Source organism: Microtus ochrogaster, unplaced genomic scaffold (assembly GCF_000317375.1).
Source record: "Microtus ochrogaster isolate Prairie Vole_2 unplaced genomic scaffold, MicOch1.0 UNK39, whole genome shotgun sequence".
NCBI classification, from domain to species: Eukaryota; Metazoa; Chordata; class Mammalia; order Rodentia; family Cricetidae; genus Microtus; species Microtus ochrogaster.
The window spans coordinates 432,781-452,468 of NW_004949137.1; the positions used below are offsets into that span (position 1 = coordinate 432,781).

General features: G+C 38.1%; 1 protein-coding gene across 1 annotated transcript; it reads left to right on the forward strand.

The window, feature by feature from the left end:
- The first annotated feature begins 9,202 nt into the window (after positions 1-9,202).
- On the forward strand, positions 9,203-18,246 carry Serpinb2 (serpin family B member 2). The gene is made up of 7 exons (XM_005368735.2): positions 9,203-9,370; positions 12,092-12,211; positions 14,129-14,257; positions 15,085-15,202; positions 15,462-15,604; positions 16,233-16,397; positions 17,842-18,246. The coding sequence occupies exons 1-7, from the start codon at positions 9,203-9,205 to the stop codon at positions 18,244-18,246; spliced, it is 1,248 nt and encodes a 415-aa protein (XP_005368792.1).
- Positions 18,247-19,688: the final 1,442 nt, after the last annotated feature.

Consider the following 19,688-nt stretch of genomic DNA (forward strand, 5'->3'; position numbering starts at 1 on the left):
AAAAGCCTCCTTTGACTCACCAAATGAACATGCACAATTAAAATTAAACATTTCATCCTAACACAGGGCCCTCCCCTTTTAATTTTTATAAACTGTCATTTGCCTGTGGGACACATCTGTCTCCTTTCTATCCAGAGGCCTACTCTTTTGTCCCAGCTCCCCCCTACCTTGTTTCCTTTCCCGTCTCCCTTGTCCTCTATCTACTGTCTAGTCTTTTACTTACTGATCCTTGTCTCTTTGAGGCGAGTACATTTCCTTTATGCTAAGAACTTGGTCTTGGGGTGTCCTGAGCCAATACAAGTCCCTGTAGGAAGGAGATAAAAATTCCAGCCCTGAGGCAATACACATGATTGTTTTGCAACTCATTTAAAATCAAGGGGTTTGCTCCTGTTATTTTACAGGGGATGAAATCCAAAAACCTTGTATACATCATCTTTATAGTTTAGTACACATTAGCACTATTGACCAGTCTGATATTTTTTCTAATCTTAAAAAAAGATACATAAGATCTATAATAGAATAAAAGCAAAGTAATTGATGTCAAGTCATTCAAACACTGATTACTTGCTATCTTCTAAATGTATTTTATAAAATTTACCATTAAAATGTATTCCTTTCTTTTTGCATACAACAATGACTGTGGCAGAGTAGAATTATGCAAGAGAAACAGAAACTAAATTAGGATTTAAATATAAATATAAATAACATTTGCTCATAAATTATCCATGAGGGTAAGTAAGGTAAGCTGGATGATGAATGTAATTAAGTCTATGTGAGTCTAATATTATATCATTCACCCCTCTAAAAAAACATCATTTCATCTATTGTGTGATGCATGAGTCACAGAGGTTCTAAAGCTGTTCTGAAAGTGTCCTTGCATGCTTTTGACATGACAAGTCTTTGGGCCTCTATTGGTTTTCTCAGGTAACATCTATTGTGTGATACATGAGTCACAGAGGTTCTAAGGCTGTTCTGAAAGTGTCCTTGCATGCTTTTGACATGACAAGTCTTTGGGCCTTTATTGGTTTGCTCCTGTGGCTGAATCATAGAATACTGGATCTTTGTTTCAACAGCTTCTCAGCCAAGGAATCTGTGTTTGGGTTTTCACTTGGTAACAAGATAAATACTCTGCCAGAGGTGATACACTCCCTGACAAAGCTTGTTTCTTATGAAAATATTCTCACTCAGGCTGGCCCTGGGCTTATCTTAAAATCTGTGAGGTTTTCTGCTGTTGTTCTAGATTTAGACAACTTCCTTTCTCTGGTCAGGCCACTGTCACTCCCCCTCAAAGCCAACTCAGTCCCTTGCATATCTTCTTCACACACCCCGAAACTCCTTTCCTGCCTGTTCTCCTTTCACTGGCCCGCTACACAGGAACTTAAAGATCTGACACATTTCTTCCTGAGCCATTGATGTGCATGGTTTATTGTTAATAGTAAGTATACTGAAAGTGGATCAGTAAAATAAGAACATTATATAGAATTTTGCATAGTTTTTTTTTCTAAATGACAACTGTTGAGCATTTTAGTGGTAGTTCTGTTAATGTGAAGATAATGAATGTTTCTAATTGGTATATTTCCTCACCATCAGAAGATAATTTTGGTAACTATTGAAGTATTGATGATTGTCTATTTAAAATGGAGAACAAGTGTATTGCTGTTTCCCATGCTTGCCATAACTAAGCCATTGAACAGACAACTAGAGAACACCTACTAGGAGACATGTATTTGTCTTAACCACTAAATCTCATGACTGACGAACTCAAGGTCATTTCCAAATCCATCAGGGAAGACAGACACTAGATAGTTTGTTCCATCCACAGGGACTAGGCAGCATTAAAACATTAGAACTTGGCCTCCATATTATTTTTTAACATACAATTGTTTGGATATTGCTCATAGAGGAGAAGGCAATCAGAATAGACTTTTTGATAATGTAGTTCTGATTTTAAACAGTACCTGTGGGACGGGAGACAGAGTTCAACAGTAGAGCATTTTCATGGCATGAATGAGGCTCTAAATTATCTTCCCCTTGCTACAGAAAACAAAGAAACAAAAAGCTCTCAACAACTGAAAAAAGAAACAATAACAAACAAGCAAAAAATTACCAAGAGTACAATTCCCCAAATAAAAGTAACGTCTATGTATGAAGGAGTACATAGAAATAATTTTTGAGTATAAAAAGTGATAATTTCTAGAGTAGGATATTCACTGATATTTTGACATATTTCACTCAAGTTGTATTTCTGCACATTTTATTTATATAGTTGAGTCCTATTATGTATGACTATATTTTTTCTCTACTTTTGATTACTGTGTACACATTTTCCTAGACCACCGTTCTACCATGCTCAGCTTTCATAAGAATGATCTGTCCTAGAATATAGCAGGCATGAGTATAGGTTACAGCAACTTATCTCATTCCTCTAGCAGTGGAAAGGGACTCTGCGATGGGTGGACTTTTGCTACCAGGACACACTAGCCAGCTCCACCGTTGTGCTTTTGAAGACCTCCTATCCTTTGAATTTCCTTCACGTCTTCAGCTTTCCCATTGTGAAATGTTTTTTTTTTTTTCCAGTCTGTACTCTGGAATTCAGAGTGGGCTGTCTTTAGTCAGGGCCCACTTCTGCCTGAGTCCAAGGCTCCTCTGTAAGATCTTTTCCCTTTATAGTTTCTCTTTCTGCCTCACAATAGCAATGCTTCTTCCAGAAGATTATAGGAAACTCAGCAATGCTTTGTACCTATTTCTGTAATTTTAACATCTTTTCCTTTCTACCCTTATGGTGTGTGTGTGTGTGTGTTGTTTTCTTTACCTTCATGTCAACTTTTTTCTCAAGACATATATTACCCATCCCATCTTATCTTCCCTAGGGCAGTATTGGTAGTAGTTCATTTAATTTCTATTTCTATTTTTTTTTGTATTTTTCTAATTGTGTGTTATGTGATAATTTGCTTTATTATACAAATTTTGTGAGATTTGGTATAATAAAGATGAGATGGTAACTTGTAAGCCTAGCCAACAGTCACACTGTTATGCTGGCTCATGCTCATACAATAAAGTCCTTGCTATACAGCAAATACTGAGAAAGCATTGTCTCATGTGTTCTTCATCAAAGATTGTTATTCACACACACATATGTGTACATGCATAGATACACATATATGTATGTGTGTAACAATGCTTAACATATGTGCATTTTTTTCATCTCATGAAAATAAAAACAGAAACTAGAGGTTTAGTGGTCTGGGCACTGGCTTAGAGGATCTCTGATATTAGTGGTATGGTTTGACAGCTATAAAGAAAAATCAGCCTCGCTCTCTGGATACAACATTGCTGCAGCTTCTCCTGCCATCACAGAGTCACACAATTGAAGTGGCTGACATGGCCTGGGTTGGCTGTGAGCAGTACGGACATTTCTCTTGCATATTCCCTTCTCATCAAGAATATCCCCCCCCCGAAAACATTCCCTCATAAAATTTTCCCAGAACTCATAGATCAGAACTGAGTTTATCTCTTGAGAACAAGGAGTATCTGAATAACGCACAAATGAAATGAAGGGAGTGGTTCCTTCCCAGCTGGGTAGTGGTACTAGGAAAGTAATGCTTACAAAAGGCGAGAAACAGGTCCAAGATTATACAACTTGAAAGTGGAGAAAGGAGAACTTGAGCTAGATCTTTCTAAATCGTTCAAAATCCCCATCCTTAATCCTCACCACACTATCGGGCCTCTCTAGAGAAGTTTAGTATTTTACGCACTTCACCAAAAAAATGATTTAACAAGAAGCCACTTTTTGGTTCGTATTGTTCTTGCTGCTGTGATAATCACAATTCCCCCTTAGGGATGGAATCCGAAATGTGAGGGGGCAGCTGCATGGAACTGATGGTTATACTGTAGACTCAACTCTAATGGTGCATTTCTGACTGGAAGGAGCTCCTTGAGCCTTACAGGAGTCCAGATGGGATTCAGGAAGCGACAGGGTAAAAATGCCACAGTCCGGGCCAACAGGGAGTAGGGTGAGGCAAAGTGTGGACAAAGTCTAGGCACGCTGATCCATGCAGAGAGCAACGCTGACAGGAGGATGGAGGATGGCTGAAAAGCCTCTCAACTTGGGGGTGCAGTCTCGGGGACCAAGACTAAAAGGGGAAAGAGCCCATCAGGCAGTAACGTCAACGGAGTGTTTACAGGGAGAAAGAACAAAATATCAACCCAAAGTGTTCCTTTGATTTAATGGAGTAATTTAAGGAGTTTAAAGTTCATCTGTGATCGAAGGCATTTTTTTTTAACTAATGCTGAAGTCTTTTTTTTTTTTTTTTTCATTTGAAATGGAGCTTGTACACTCGGATTCAGGCAAACACCATTTTTTTTTTTTTTCTCCCGGAGGTCTTCTATCATTTAAAAAGTGATGCTGTCCTTGACTTCCAGGCAGATACAGAAGAACCTGCCAATTGTACTCCTCCAACAATCAGGGTTTAAGATACTCTGTTCTGCAACCGGAGACTGGTCAGGTCAGGGTGAAGTCTTACAGAGGAACTCAGGGCGACTCCATCTCTGATCTCACTCTCCCTGACAGTGAGATCTTCATTTCAAAGCCAGAGAAAGTCATGGAGTCCTCAAAGCTTGCTGAGGAGAAGCAGGGCACATTTCTGTGTCCTGTGTCTGCTCTCTTTTACGGAAAGGCACAGTGAAGATCTGAGAAGTGATCTGAAAGATGTGCTTCCAGCTTTTTCTGATAAATTCTAATAATATGAACATTTTTAGATTCACAATTACAATTAGTTATGTGAATTTTTTCTTTTTTTCGCCAACATTTTTGTTTATAATTTTTAGTTATCATGATGTGTGAATTTCTGTCAATTTTAAGTCAACATCAGCAGTAGGTTGTTATGGTTTATAATAGCATAAAATCCATGGTGTAACAGAGGCCATATAAAAAGTTCTTTGGGTGTGTCCTGAGACAGTAGGTTAGAGTTAAACACAAAATTATTTAGGTTATTATTCCTAAGAAAATCAGAGTTTAAAATAGAGAATTATTGAATGATAAAAACAGTGTTTTTCTTATTCTGTGTAGAGGGTTCTTTGAGTCTTCCTCAACTCAACGAGAAGAAATGATCGCATCTTTTGCTGCGAAGACCCCCCACAGATGGTGCCTGTCCAAAGCTGGATTGAGTATCATGGAATTTAATTACCATCATTGAGTACCTGTGAGAAACAATAAAGACCCAAGAGTGAATGGTGCAGATTGCTGCTAATAGGTTTAAATTGGAAATTGCTAAATTCTTGAATTTCTAAATGATGTCATACTTCTCAAGTTCTTTTTTAAACTGAACACTACAAATCAGCATTCCTTTCCTACTGATGTCTTTATGAGTAAAATGTTGAATCATACAAAGAACACAAATTTAAAAGTTTAAAAAAAACTGTGGGAGGAGCATGGCCATATAAAACCAGTCATTACCTCGTCCTTGCTATTCTGGCTTTCCAAAGAGCCTTTCCTGGCTGTCAGCTGCTCACAGGATTAGAAGGTAATAAGATGCTTCAGGAAGCCCCTGGTCATCTCTAATGAATCCAGGCTTCTCCTTTCTCTTCCTTCATAGTAACTTTTTAATAAATTGACTTGTGTAGAGGGTGAGTAAAAGATGTAACCATGTTTTCTTTTTCACTTGTTTAACTAAAGATATTTTGGGTTAAGACTTGAATTAAACTGATGACTGCTTAACTTTGAATCTCAGAAGACAGTAAGTGCCTATGAATCAAAATTAAAATGTATGTTTATTGTAATTTCAATTTTAATATTATTGAACAGGTTACAATATGTATGTTTTATATTAACTATTATTTTGATATAGAATTAGACATAAATAGCTACAAATATTAAATTGTTTATATTTAAGCAATTGAAAGTAATTATTACATTAAATATAAATAAGTGACATTCAATTGTCATCTAAATTTAATAGTCAGAAACTATAAACATTAAGCAGTGATTTGGGCCAGGATGATCCAGGATCAGAGCATAATTATTTAACTTAGTTCAGTAATGGACCAATTCTGTGAAAGATAAATATCAAATAAATTAGTTGATTGGTTGACCAAGCTAGTAATTTAATCTCTAGTAAGCAGATAATTATTCATTATGAAAACTATCAACTAAAATACTACCCCCTCATTTCTGAAAAGCTTGTTCTATTTTTGATGGGCTGTTTCCTTGCCACTATTGTTTTATCTTAATTTTCATTGATTTTTGAAATCATTTAAAACATTTTCATTATTATGATTATACAAAGAAATGTTTGAAATGGCACAGCAAAATCTAATTTGTCAGCTCTGGCTATTGTGGAGAGGGAGTGTGGCCGGTGGTGAGCCTATGGCACCTCCCAGATTCATCACTTCTGCCAAGTTTCACTACTGCTTTTGCCAACTTGTATTTCAGGAACTGACAGACGGGGAGAGAGCCCGGCCCAGCACATCACTTCCATTCATTCTTACTAATGTTAGCAATAGTCTCATATTTGGAAGCATATGATTAGTCCTGAAATACCTACATCTTCATATTTTCATTACTCTAGCAGAAATCCCAAAGGACATAGGGTGTGTTATCATTTCCATTAAACAAAACGCGCAGATTTAATTAGGTGACCGAAATAAGGACATCAACTATTATTTTATCCAAATGTAGTTAAGAAGACATCATTAGAAACTAGAACTCCAGGACAAGGGATGTTGCCCAGATGGTGGATTGCTGTCCTAGCAAACACGAAGCCCTGGGTTCAATTACTGGCAGTTTATAAATCAGGCTTGGTTGCACACACGTATAATCTAAGCACGTGAATGCAGAGAAAGGAGGACTAGAAACTCTATAGCATCCTTGACTACCTGGTGAGTGCAAGGCTGGCCTCTCTAATACAAAATAATTCAGGTTGTTTAGTTCAATTTTTTTTTTTCTTTTTTGGTAGAACTGGTGTTCTGAACACAGGTGGCTGCATACCTGGTACTAAGTTATGCCCTCAGACAGAGATGAGTTTTAAAGAAGTAAACATATCTGGATCAATTTTACTCTGCTTAGTACCATCTTGTTCTCTGTCAAGTCACCCAGAGTCCTACTTTAATATTAACTGTCTTGGCTGATAACGGCCTTGATCCTTGCATCCTGTTAATGCCTAAGTGACCAACTGTCTTAGACTGTGGCACAGGCTGAGAAGCAGGAGAGATCATGATATGCTCCCCTGGCTGGATCACTTATTTGAATTTTTATGCAGGGGCAGAGAAACATTTTATTCATAATTTTAAAATTATTTATTAAGGAAACCTATGCATGGAGTCTAATTGTAGTATTAATTCACTGAAGAAGAAGTTATTTTCTGAACTATCTATTTTAATCAGAAATCTGTGATGAAACGAGACAGAAAGCAATACTGTTTTCTTGTCAACTAATGAGCTTTCTAGGAGCAATATGGTCTTGCTACCTCTCTTTTTTGTTCCCCTTTGTAATATTCTCAGTATAGAACTTCCTTAACTGACAGTTAGAGTGAAGCGGTGCCATCAACCTGTGAGATCTGAAGATCAGCGAACTTTCTTTGGCAGAGCCCAGCCCGCACGCTGCAACATCACAGTAACTGTGGGACCACACAGAAGTTGCTTAACCTCCAAGAGCTTTAGGAAGAAGGCCTCTGTGACCCTCCAAGGGTCAGTGAAAGGCTTAACCTGGTGACCTAAATTCAATCCCTGGAACCCATTGAGAGGTGGAAGGAGAAAACTGCCTCCGTAAAGTTGTTGTCTGACCTCCACAGGCCCCCGTGACATGTGCACCCATGCTCACACTCATGCGCCCACTGCCCCACACTAGTAAGCTAAATACAGAGGCAAGAAACGGAAAAGAATTCTAAAAATACATTTTAATTTACTATTTTGTCTTTTGTACAAAATGCAATTGCCTTATGTTACAAATGACAATACGTCTGTAAACAGTCAAGACAGTTTGCTTCATCCAGGGGTCTCTCCACTACTCCCCAGTTCTGGAAAATCTTTGTTCCCGAAAGGTTTACAAAGAGATGAGTGCTGTCATTGTTTGGCGTATTTGTATATTTTGGTAATTATAGGTTATTTTAGACTATGATGAAAGAAAAATAGAGAAGTAGGAAGATGGTGGTTGGCATCCCTTCCCACACACCACCCTTGGGTGTGTCCGAGGATCCAGCTGCACAGAGATCCTTAAGTTGTGGAAGGCGTGCCTGACCTTTTTCAGACAACTATAAATTAAACATATCGTGTGGTTCCTACATTCTTGAATTGCCCCTGAATTCCTACGGGCACGTAGATTTGTATGACAGGAGAAGAGGGTACTAAAGTGAACTCCCCAGTCCATAGGAAGTCCTTTTAGACCAAGGCTGAGGCATATGAGGAGAGAATATGCTGGGGATGGTAGTATCCGGACACAGATAGCAACCCTAACATATGTTATACACCTCAAAATGGAGAAGTTGAAAGATTGTCTCACCTGAAGCCAGCAAGTTCGTGTACATGTGGCACCCATTTGGATAAGAGTATTATATTCTGCATATGAACACAGGTGTATGTGGTGTGGGTATGTGTAGTGTGAATATGAACGAAACATGGAGGTGACTTTCCTGCCTTCAATTTCCCCTCCCACTCTCTGTTACTGAAGGGCATTGTCAGCTGGCTTTTGTGCAGTAGCACGCTCTTTCTGTGCACAGAGATAGCTTTCCTTCTCCTCACAGGATTTCAGGAGGATTAAATGATTACACAAGAAAGGTGTTTAGTAGTTAGTGTCTACAGTCTGGGTGTCTAACATGTAGAGAATAGAACTCAGATGAGCGTTACGGTTGTTACTATCCTTATTATAATCTGGATTTCACAAAGTGTCATTCCTCAGATCTGTCATCATATCCCAGGATTGGCTACATAGTTTACAGAGGCTGGGGAAAATTGAAATTGCAGGGTTTCATGTTTAAAATGACTCAAATTTCAGAATGGAGTCAAAGAATGTTACACCTGCACACTGTGAGGAGCACATGGCTTGTGACTCTAAGCAATTTTCACCGTCCTCATTTTGTCTCATGGAGGGAAGACAGGAAGGGAACCATAGGCAGGGCACTGCCTATATTCCTCTGCCAACTTCACTCCCAGTGCCGAACAGTCATTCATAGCTCTTTCTCTCTCTTCACCTTCGTTCTAGACCGAAACAATGGAAGAGCTTTCCATGGCAAACACCATGTTTGCCCTCAATATCCTCAAGCATATAGAACAAACGAACTCTGCCCAGAATATCTTTTTCTCTCCGTGGAGCATCTCATCCACCTTGGCTATGGTTTTCCTCGGTGCCAGAGGCAACACTGAACACCAGATGGCCAAAGTAAGTTGCTTTAAACCTCACCTCAGAATCCAGTGTTTTCTGAATTGAACCGTAGGCTTGCTCTCGTTTTGTGCTCAGGTCATCTTGACTCTAAGAAAGCAGGGATGGTGGCATAACTGTCATCACCAGCCATCACAACACAGATTCTGTTAGTGTAAATCTAGAAAATGTCCAAATCAGGAAACTCCTCTAATGCAGATAGCAGAAGGATGTTAGCATTTCTATAAGGATGAAAATAGCAACTGGCAAATCTTCCATTTAAACCAGATCATGCTCATAGTTTGCACAGCAAGGGTTTTGAGCTCTTCCTTTCACATGGTTTTAAGTCAAATATCACAATGCAGATAAGAACACTGGCAACTTGTTCCCAAGAGCACCTGTGACCTTTAGTTTCCAGCTGAAGCTCCCTCTTAACAATACCACTGTGGGTAGTGTTTGTTTCCCCTTTCTTAAAAAGAATGTCTCCTGATGGTTTTAAGCCAGGGTCACAAAGAAAAAAAAAAAGCACTGTGGCTTTGGTTAGCATTCTCACAGAAATATATATATCTTTAATAGACTTCTTCACATTATCCACTGTGAAACTATGTTTACAAGTGTGGCTGGATATTGTAGATGCCAAGTCCTCAAAGTCAATGAGAACAGCATGTAAAACATCATTGCCAGGGATTTATGTGTCAAGGTTTTTTCTTCTTTCCTTGATGAATGGACAGAGATCCACACAGATCTTTTCCAGACTTTAGAACTACTTAAATTATAATCTTCAATATACCTAAAGATTCATACAATGTATTGTAATTTCTCATAATCATGTTACTTGCTAGGTCAAAGACCTGAATGTGGAAATCATATAATTAAAATTTCATTATATCCACATGCATGCAAATATTAAGAATGTGTGTTCTGAGCACAAGCACTCATTGTGTTTGCAGTCACACCAAAACGCCATGGGCTCCTACCCACGTTCCCATGAGAACTGTTTCTGAGCATAAATACATTCTTCTTGAGAACATGTTGACCCACTTCAGGTGAGCCTCTTTTCAAGTACAGAGTTTCACAGAGACATGAACCAACAGGTCAGGAAGTAGATTCCTGTCTAAACTGGAGTCAGTTTAAACAGCATGTCTTACAACAAGACTCAATTGTTCAACCCTGATGATAGCAGAGTTGTGCCACACTTCTTCCTCCTTACTCCCTTTGTCTTGAGAAAGCATAGTAAACCACGGTTTGCAAAACCTTAGAAAGAGTTTGTGCTTTCAACTTTTAAGTGTTAAGGCCAGGAGCAGCACAGCTAGAGTGTGAGTCTCAGATGAAATGCTCTGAGTTAAAGTGATTTTGATACTGAAGGAAAAATTCTCCTCGTGGTCACTCTAGGCAGAGAGATTTTCTAACTCAAGAAAGTTCTTTCGGTCTGTGGGACCATGCAGTTTTCTTACAACTCTGCTGCATGGGGAGATTTTAAAATTCAAGTGCTAACTTGATTGGTTTCTAAGTAAAAAGGCTATTTCCTTAGATTAGGGAAGAAGGGCAGGCTATGCAGCACCAGCTCCATGCTTCCTGCCTCACTTCCAGACTAAACAATGGAAGACTGGCAGAGAAAGGTCCCCAAATACCAATCCTTTTCTAGTCTAGAACGTATTCAACTAGCTAGATATAACTGCCCACTTCATTACAAGATGCCAATTACCAGCCTATTTACAATTTTGTTTCCTCTTTACCATGGGCCAAAAGGAGAAGTGTTTCAGGGTCAGAGGTTCTCAAAGACTTTAGACATGGCTGGCTGTGGGAATCTGAGTCTGGAAGACTAGGCTGGGCTGGTGGAACTTTGTGGAGAAGGGACTTGAGATAGCCTTACAAAGACCAGTCTTTCCCTACCGCCTCTACTAGCTGTATGAAACCACTTACAGGGAGCGAGATGCGGTGTATCAAATGCTGTGAATTGCCCCGACACGGTGAGATAAATGCATTGTATCAAATGCTGTGAATTACCCCGACACAGTGAGAGAGATGCAGTGTATCAAATGCTGTAAATTGCTCCCAACACAAGAATTAGTTTCTATGTGCACATATTATGTGTGACTGTCTTATCTAGGTGATCCTTCTTAATATTTGGTGACTGATGTTCATGTTAAAGCCCACTATGGCTTCTAACTTTCCTAAGCTTAAAATGTATTTAGTAGGAAAGTCCACTTCAGAGAAGAGGAGATGAGTTAATTCTATTAATTTATTTAAAATATTTAAAAAATACAGTATTAAAATATTGGTGTTTTTCAAAAAAATTTGTGGACTGGATGAAATTTAGATAATTCAGGGTAGATTTTATAAATCATCTCATAATAACATTGTTTTTTAAATTTTCAGTAAAGGAGTTAGCATCAAGTACTTCATGGATTTTTGAGACACAGAAAGAATGCCTATGCTTATTTTCCACATACAAATACAGAGTCAGACAGTACCATCTAGAGCAGTGCTTCTTAACCTTCCTAATGCTTTGACCTTTAGTGTGCTGTGGTGACTCCCAACCATAAATTATTTTCTTTGCTTTTTCATAACTGTATTTTTGCTAGTTATGAATCATAATGTAAATATCTATTTTCTGATAGTCTTAGGTGACCGTTGAAAAGGTTTGTTCTCCCCCCAAATGCTGATCTAGAGATTCCTGAGCCATTGGTTCAAAGTAACTTTGCATAGCCACGTCATCACTCCTCCTGATTCTGACTGCAGGTGCTGCAATTTAACAAAGTTAACGGCAATGACATCACTATGGGAACCCCAGCAAACGTCAGAGGCTTTGATTGCATGCAGCAAATACAGAAGGGAAATTATCCTGATGCTATTTTACAGGTACCGGACTTGGTTTTACTATATCATTTTATATTCTGTATCTAGCAGCTTTTTGTCTCAGAGTCGTAGTGTTGAACTGAGAAGAAATGTAGCAGAGTTCTATTATCCATAGGAAGAGCACCCAGACTAAGTACTGGGATGAATATCCCAAGGGCATCCAATAACAAGGTCAGAGCCAGTGCAGCATCCAGGCTTATTAATGTTTCTGCAATGGTTGCTCCTCAATCCTATTACATTATTCTGCCATAAGTATATATAATATGTATAGTACTGTTTATGTATCATATTATTCATATTTATAATAAACTATTTATTCTGAAAGTGTTCTATGTTATGTTACAAGAATGTTTGGATGCACAAGTCCATAGGTGTTTATGGGAATTTCATGAGTAAAAGAGGGTGATCATAATAGGGGTTGGTGAAGCATAAACCTGGTTGCTGTAGGAGAATCTAATGAATATATTATTTGCTTATAATATACCACCTATCTATAAATACTTGTCATCTATCTAGCTAGCTATCACTTATTATCTACCTATTATGCATATGCATCTATCTACTCTATACCTATTATCTATCTTTCATCAACCTACTAATTATCACCTATCTATTTGTATCTACCTGTCAACTCTGTCATCTATCTGTCTGTTATCTATCTCCCATCTATTAACAACTTATCATATGTCCATCCATTTATCTATATCTATTGCAGGTAATAATTCTATTCATCCATCTGTTATACAAAGTAATACCTTTATCCCATAGGCTATATCCTTAAAAACTGGCTGCCTAGTTACATTAACAAAATTATGAAGGGATAAACTATTGGTAACTAATTTACATGGTTATGCCCATGATTAGATTATGGGGACATGTCTCCTGATTCTTCTTTCCTGAATATACTAGTGTCCCACCCCCCATCACTTGGTATGATGTGGGGTACAGAAGGTAGATAAAGCCTCCTGATACTTTCTAAAACACTGGAGAGTTCTGTCTTGTACTCGAGCCCAGTAGCTGCTGTGACTGAGTCTGTCTGTCACACTGCTTAGCATTTGGTCTCTCATCAATTTTGTCAACTTTTAAAGCTCTGTTTTTTTTTTTTTTTTTTTTTTTTACTACAAAGGTCACCTTCTAAAATGGGAACCTATTAAGGCTATATAAAGTGTGGTAACATTTCACTATGGTTTCATTGAGAACTTCACAACTGACAAGTAAAATTGCATATATGCAGGGTACATGAGGTAATATATCTATACCTTGTGAAATAATTACCACAAAGTAATACTTTGACCACATATGCAGTCATTTTGCGTGTGTGTGTGTGTGCACGCATGGGGGGGTCGTGGGTGGGAATCTATTTAAATATGTCTTTATCACAAATTTCAGAAACAGTCCAGACTCACTAACTGTACTCCTAATGTTATGTTTTAGAACCTCTGGGTTTATTCATTCTGTAATATAATAAAATTTCATCAGAAACACAAGAGTTTAGAAATATCAAAAGAAACTGTCTTTCATTCAGGCTGTGGGGTTTCTTATTTCTAATGAATCTAATCTACAGACACAGCAGAAGTCTATAATTATTAAAGTGTACCTTTATAGCCTTCCTATACTACATTTCTATATTTGTTTCTGCTTTTACCCCCATGGGGTGTTGAAACAAGCTTGCCTTGAATTCATTATGTTGCCATGATGAGCCTTGAACTTAGTCTTGTGTCTCTGTCTCTCTTGGGATCATAGGCGGGAGATATTACTCCAATCTTTTTGAATGACATTCTTACAGAACTTTTTCCTCTAATGGACTAGAAAAAAAGATGCATGCATACAATATTTTATTGTTGTCTTGAGAAAATGTTATTGCTTTGGGAGTCTTGAGTTAGTATTACTGTGTTATAAATGGAAATTTCTTCTGTTTAGGCACAAGCAAGAGATAAAGTCCATTCACCCTTCAACTTGCTCAGCTCGGCAATCAATGCTTGCTCAGGAGATTACTTACTGGAAAGCGCCAATAAGCTGTTTGGAGAGAAATCTGCTAGTTTCAAGGAAGTAAGTGAAGTTGACACTAAAAGAGTTAGTCCAACACAAGCAGTGAGGTCGTTTGGAAACACTTCTCCACAATTCTCAGGAGCAGACTCAGAATTGCAGGTGGGCTTTTAAAGGCTAGCTTTACTGTCTCTCCTGTTCCTGCTGAAGATGTCCATGCAAAGATCAACAAATTACAGCAGTGATGTAACTGCTTTTCCCAATGATGTAACTGCTGTTTTCCTCTATTTCCCCAAGCTATACCTCTGTTCTTATTCGGTGTCTTTTCTTAAATTTTAATTAATTTTTTTAAAACCATCTTTTTTCAATTTACATACCTATCCCCGTTCCCACTTCCTCCTCTTCCTCCCGCTCCCCCTCCCTGTCCCTCCACTCCACTCCCATCCACTCTTCAGAGAGGGTAATGCTTCCCACGGGGAGTCAACAAAGTCAGTCAAATCACTGTGAAGCAGGACTAAGGCCCTCTGCCCTAAATTTAGGCTGAACAAGGTATCTCTCCAAAAAGAATGGACTCCAGAAAGCCAGTTCAAGCACTTGGGATAAATCCTGGTCCCACTGCCAGTGGCTCCACAGACTGCCCAACCACATAGCTGTCACCCATACGCAGAGGGTCTAGTGTCTTTAGTGCAAAGATAGAGTCGGTGCTGGAGCGTAGAACTGGGCATTATCAGTGAAAGTGAAACTGTCCTGGATCTACACGCTCCCCAGTCACCTCCCCTCCCTCTGCCTTATGTCTCCTTGCTCCTTGTAGTTGTTGGAGCCTGTAATTCATCATGCCTCTCTTATTCAACATATGCTGTGTGTAATTGTGTTTTTTTTTTGTTTTAAAGGAATACATACAACTCTGTAAGAAATACTACTCTACAGAACCAGAGGCAGTAGACTTCCTTAAATATGCAGAAGAAGCTAGAAAAAAGATAAATTCCTGGGTCAAGACCCAAACCAAAGGTAAAACTTTGGATTTTTTCTTCTGTTTTTTTTTCTTTTGAAATCAAACATCCTTGAATATCACCCTCATTCCCTCAAAATTGTACAGTCAATTCTCCTTCACCTCCTTCTGAGTTGCGTAAGTCTCAGACTGCTGAAAAACAATGTACAAGAAAGTGATTCCTCCAAACATCATAAAAAGTTATACTTTATATGTAGCCTTATACAGTTTCTTTCGTTTTATTTTATAAAACCTAAACATGTATTGTGTTCTCTACAGGTGAAATCTCAAACCTGTTACCAGAAGGTTCTGTAGATGAAGACACCAAGATGGTACTGGTGAATGCCATCTACTTCAAAGGAAAGTGGAAAACTCCATTTGAGAAGAAACTTAATAAGCTTTATCCTTTCCGTGTGAACTTGGTATGAAACAAGAAGCATTTTTCTAGCATTATTTTAGAGCTTGGAAAAGAATACAAAAAACTGAGAGACTATTCATTGATTTTCCCATAACTTGCTAGTTATAGCTTGGGTGGGCATTGGCTCTTTCAGGCTACTGAGTATCATTCAAAAATTCCTAAGAGTCAATGGACAGTGAAGACCATGGTTTTATAATTTATAATTATGTGACATAATTCCTCTTGCCTGGACTTAAATGCTGGTTTTACATTTGCACTATGACTTCATGTATTATCTATTTGTTGCAGTTTTGATCTTTAAAGCTTGAATAATATATAGTTCAAAAGATTGATGTGAATGTTTGACGGCGTTTACCTAACTTCCTGGATCATTTTAGGCATTACAAATTTATTATAATTTTATTAGTAGTAGAAGTATTATTACTATTATTATCTATCTTACTAAATATTGGCTATAAGATACAAAAAAGCCATTAAGTTTGAGGACCTTCTCTAAACACTATACAAATAATTTGCTTTTTTGATGGAAGAAAACACATCATCCTAGCTTTGACCCAGAAATCATTTAGTCTTACTGCAAATTTCTAACATCTGAGAACTGACTTTCATATTTTACATTTTAACAATATTAGCGTGAGAGCATACCTGTTCAGATGATGCACCTACGTGAAAAGCTGAACATTGGGTACATAATGGACCTAAAGACTCAGATTCTAGAGCTTCCGTATATTGGAAACATCAGTATGTTCCTGTTGCTTCCTGATGAGATTGAGGATGCGTCCACTGGCTTGGAGTTGGTAATGCATTCCAGTTTCAATTATTTTCAAATTTGGCAGCAAAATCTCCTTTGCTAAAAATGAGTATTGATGTCTTGGAAATAGTGTGTAATTTGTCACAAATGAATGATTAAGTTGATTTACATGTATCAATTTCGCAAAATCTCAAAGTCTGAAACTTATGTAGTTTATGCTACCAAATTACAAAATTTGTCCAGCTCATTAAGTTTTAAACATAGTAAAGTCATTTAATTGCTTATTTTATTTTCTTATTTTTTAAGATTGTAATTATTCCCTTCTTTCCTCCTTTCAAGGCTCCTTTATACCCTTTCTTGCTGTCTTTCAAACTTTATGGCCTACTTTTCATTGCTTATTGTCACATGCTTATATACATACACATATAAATATGCAGTCTTAAATACAGACTTCTCAGTCTGTATAACGTTATCTGTATGTATGTTTTCAGGACTGACTGTTTGATATTAGACGACCATTTGTTTTGCTCTTCCCTCAAGAAGATCATTCCTGCCACTCTCACAATTCTTCAGTTGCCTGTAGTTCTTTGTGTGGGGTTGTGGCCTCATTTTCTTTTGTATTCTTTAATGCTTTATTAATAGGTTGAGAGTTCTATACACTTATGTAAAGTGCCTTGATACAATTCAGTCCTTGCTTTCTCCCCTACTTTTCCACAAAAAGTAAACCCTCTCACCACTTTTCCAACCAACTTCACATTTTCCTTTTTCAACCTCACTGAGGTCATTATGTGTTGACAGAATATGTGCAGGTGTAAGACTATCCACTGGAACATGGACACTTATTAAGAACTTTACCCATGAAGAAAATGACCTCTCCCCCCATAGTAGCCGTCAGTGTTTTTTGGACATGACAGAGCCATTGCATACATGAATTCAGAGAATCATACACAAAACCTACAAGCCAGCCAAATAAGAGTTTCTATAGTAGAGGGGTTCATGCAGTCCCACCTCTAACTGAGGAGTAATTGTCAACTAATATGAATACATATATTGAGTTCAGGCCTTACTATGTAGCCCTGGCTGGCCTGGAATTCACTTATGTAGTCCAGGATAGCACTGAACTCATAGAGATCCACCTACTTCTGCCTACTGGGTGCAATAATTAAACCCACACACTAGTGCACTTAGCTTTGCAATTGATTTTTTTAGAAGTGTTATTTGTTATTATTTTTATATTTATGGCTATATTCACTGCATGAAGTTTGTATATCACATGTATGCAATGTTCATGGGGACCAGAAGAAGACATTGAATGGTTGTGAGCTGCCATTCGGTTCTTAGATGCAATCCTGGGACCCCTGGAAGAGTAACCAATGCTTATAACCACTGAGTTATCTATCCAGCCACTTGGCAATTGATGTTTAACATTAGGCTTTGAGTTATTTTGCGTCCTTTCTCAAATTCACTTTTTTTGTTCTTTATCCTTACAGCTGGAAAGTGAAATAAACTTTGATAAATTCAACCAATGGATGAGCAAAGACACAATGGCTGAAGACAATGTTGAGGTCCATCTCCCGCAGTTCAAGCTAGAGCAACATTATGAACTCAAGCCTATTCTGAGAAGCATGGGCATGGAGGATGCCTTCAATAAGAGCAAGGCCAACTTCTCAGGAATGTCCCAGAGGAATGACCTTTTTCTTTCTGAGGTGTTCCATCAAGCCACAGTGGAAGTCAATGAGGAGGGTACTGTAGCAGCTGGTGGCACCGGGGCAGTTATGACAGGGAGAACTGGTCACGGAGGCCCACAGTTTGTGGCAGATCATCCCTTTCTTTTCTTTATCATTAACAAAACTACCAATACAATACTATTTTGTGGCAGATTCTCCTCACCCTAAAATGGGAAGACCTTATTTATACATTGTATTTTTATAGCATTCGCTATAAGCCACAGAATTGCTTCTGTAAGTGCCAACTGAAGACTTTTCTACATACACGTTTTTGTACTTCTGATTGATATACACTAAATATAAACTCAGAAACTATTACACAACTCTCAACAATACTTATAGAAAAAGTCTACTAATTATTGTTTTCTAAAGCCGTGTGATATCTACTTAGTTCATTCTCAGTATTTCGTTGTCTTTATACCTTTCTTTTTTTACAGCATTATTTATTATTTATATAATGGTAGTTTTACAAATGATTGTCCTCTGTATAACAAAACTGTAACACTGAAGAAGCAGGTAACCAGAGAATTTTTCTATCTAAAAAAGCAAGCATTTGATCTAATAATGAAAGAACAATTATATGATCTCCCATAATAATCACCCAAACAAAAACACAATAAAAGGCAAAGCATGTTACATTTCTATCACTGTATGTCACATGTATGTTTCTGTAACTCATGTGCAATTGGAAATATGCAGTAACTTAAGCAAGCTTGCTCACTTACAAGTATTTGCTGTTCTCTATTAGGTATGTACAGCACAGCTATCAGTCCTGTTTGTTAGTCTTTGTTCCATTACTGTAAGAAAATACCAGAGATAATAAAGTTGAAATTTTTTTCTGTCTTATTGTTTTAGAAGTTTTACTCCAAGGTTGGTAGGATGGTTGCTTTTGTGCCCGTGGTCGAACAGTAGAATGTGGTAGAAGGTGTGTAGAATATTGCTGTTCATTTCAAGAATGTCAAAGAGAGGAGAAAAAGAGACTAGTCCCCCTCATCCCCTTAAAAAGCATGTGATCAAAGATTTGGTCTTTTCATCAGGCTCTTTTTTTTTGTAGTTTTGGTGCCTGTCATGGAACTACCTCTTATAGACCAGGCTGGACTCGAACTCACAGAGATCCACCTGCCTCTACCTCCCAAGTGCTGGGATTAAAGGCGTGCACCCCCACCACCCAGCAGGCTCTACCTCATACATGTTTCCACTACCTTCTAGTAGCTTCAGTCAGGGGACCAAACCTCTAAAGCATGGCACTTTCAAAGACATTCCACATCCAAACTATAGCACCTTGATTCCTACGAGCTAACCACAATCTATCACTTGTGGGAACATAGAATAATAGTCACAAAAGGAAAAGAGAGCATAACTACTTCTCTTGTATGAGCCAACACTGAGGGTGATTGGGATGGTGGACAGTTGGGCTTTTCTCTGCTAACTTGGCATAAGGTAGAGTTACTTGGGAAGAAGAATCTGATTTGAGAAATGCTTCCATTAGGTTGCTTATAGAAAGGTCTATAGGGCATTTCCTTGATTAGTGTTTGGTGTGGAAGAACTTAAACCATCATGAAGGATGCCATGCCTTAGCAGGTGGGCCTTGCTTCTCTAAGAATGCTGGT

What these genes read in the sequence shown, in the direction of transcription:
- Serpinb2 (XM_005368735.2), top strand. Translation starts at nt 9,203, where the DNA reads ATGGAAGAGCTTTCCATGGCAAACACCATGTTTGCCCTCAATATCCTC. An exon ending in CTGAACACCAGATGGCCAAA is followed by an intron (nt 9,371 to 12,091) that starts GTAAGTTGCTTT and finishes TTCTGACTGCAG; the next exon opens with GTGCTGCAATTTAACAAAGT. An exon ending in ATCCTGATGCTATTTTACAG is followed by an intron (nt 12,212 to 14,128) that starts GTACCGGACTTG and finishes TCTTCTGTTTAG; the next exon opens with GCACAAGCAAGAGATAAAGT.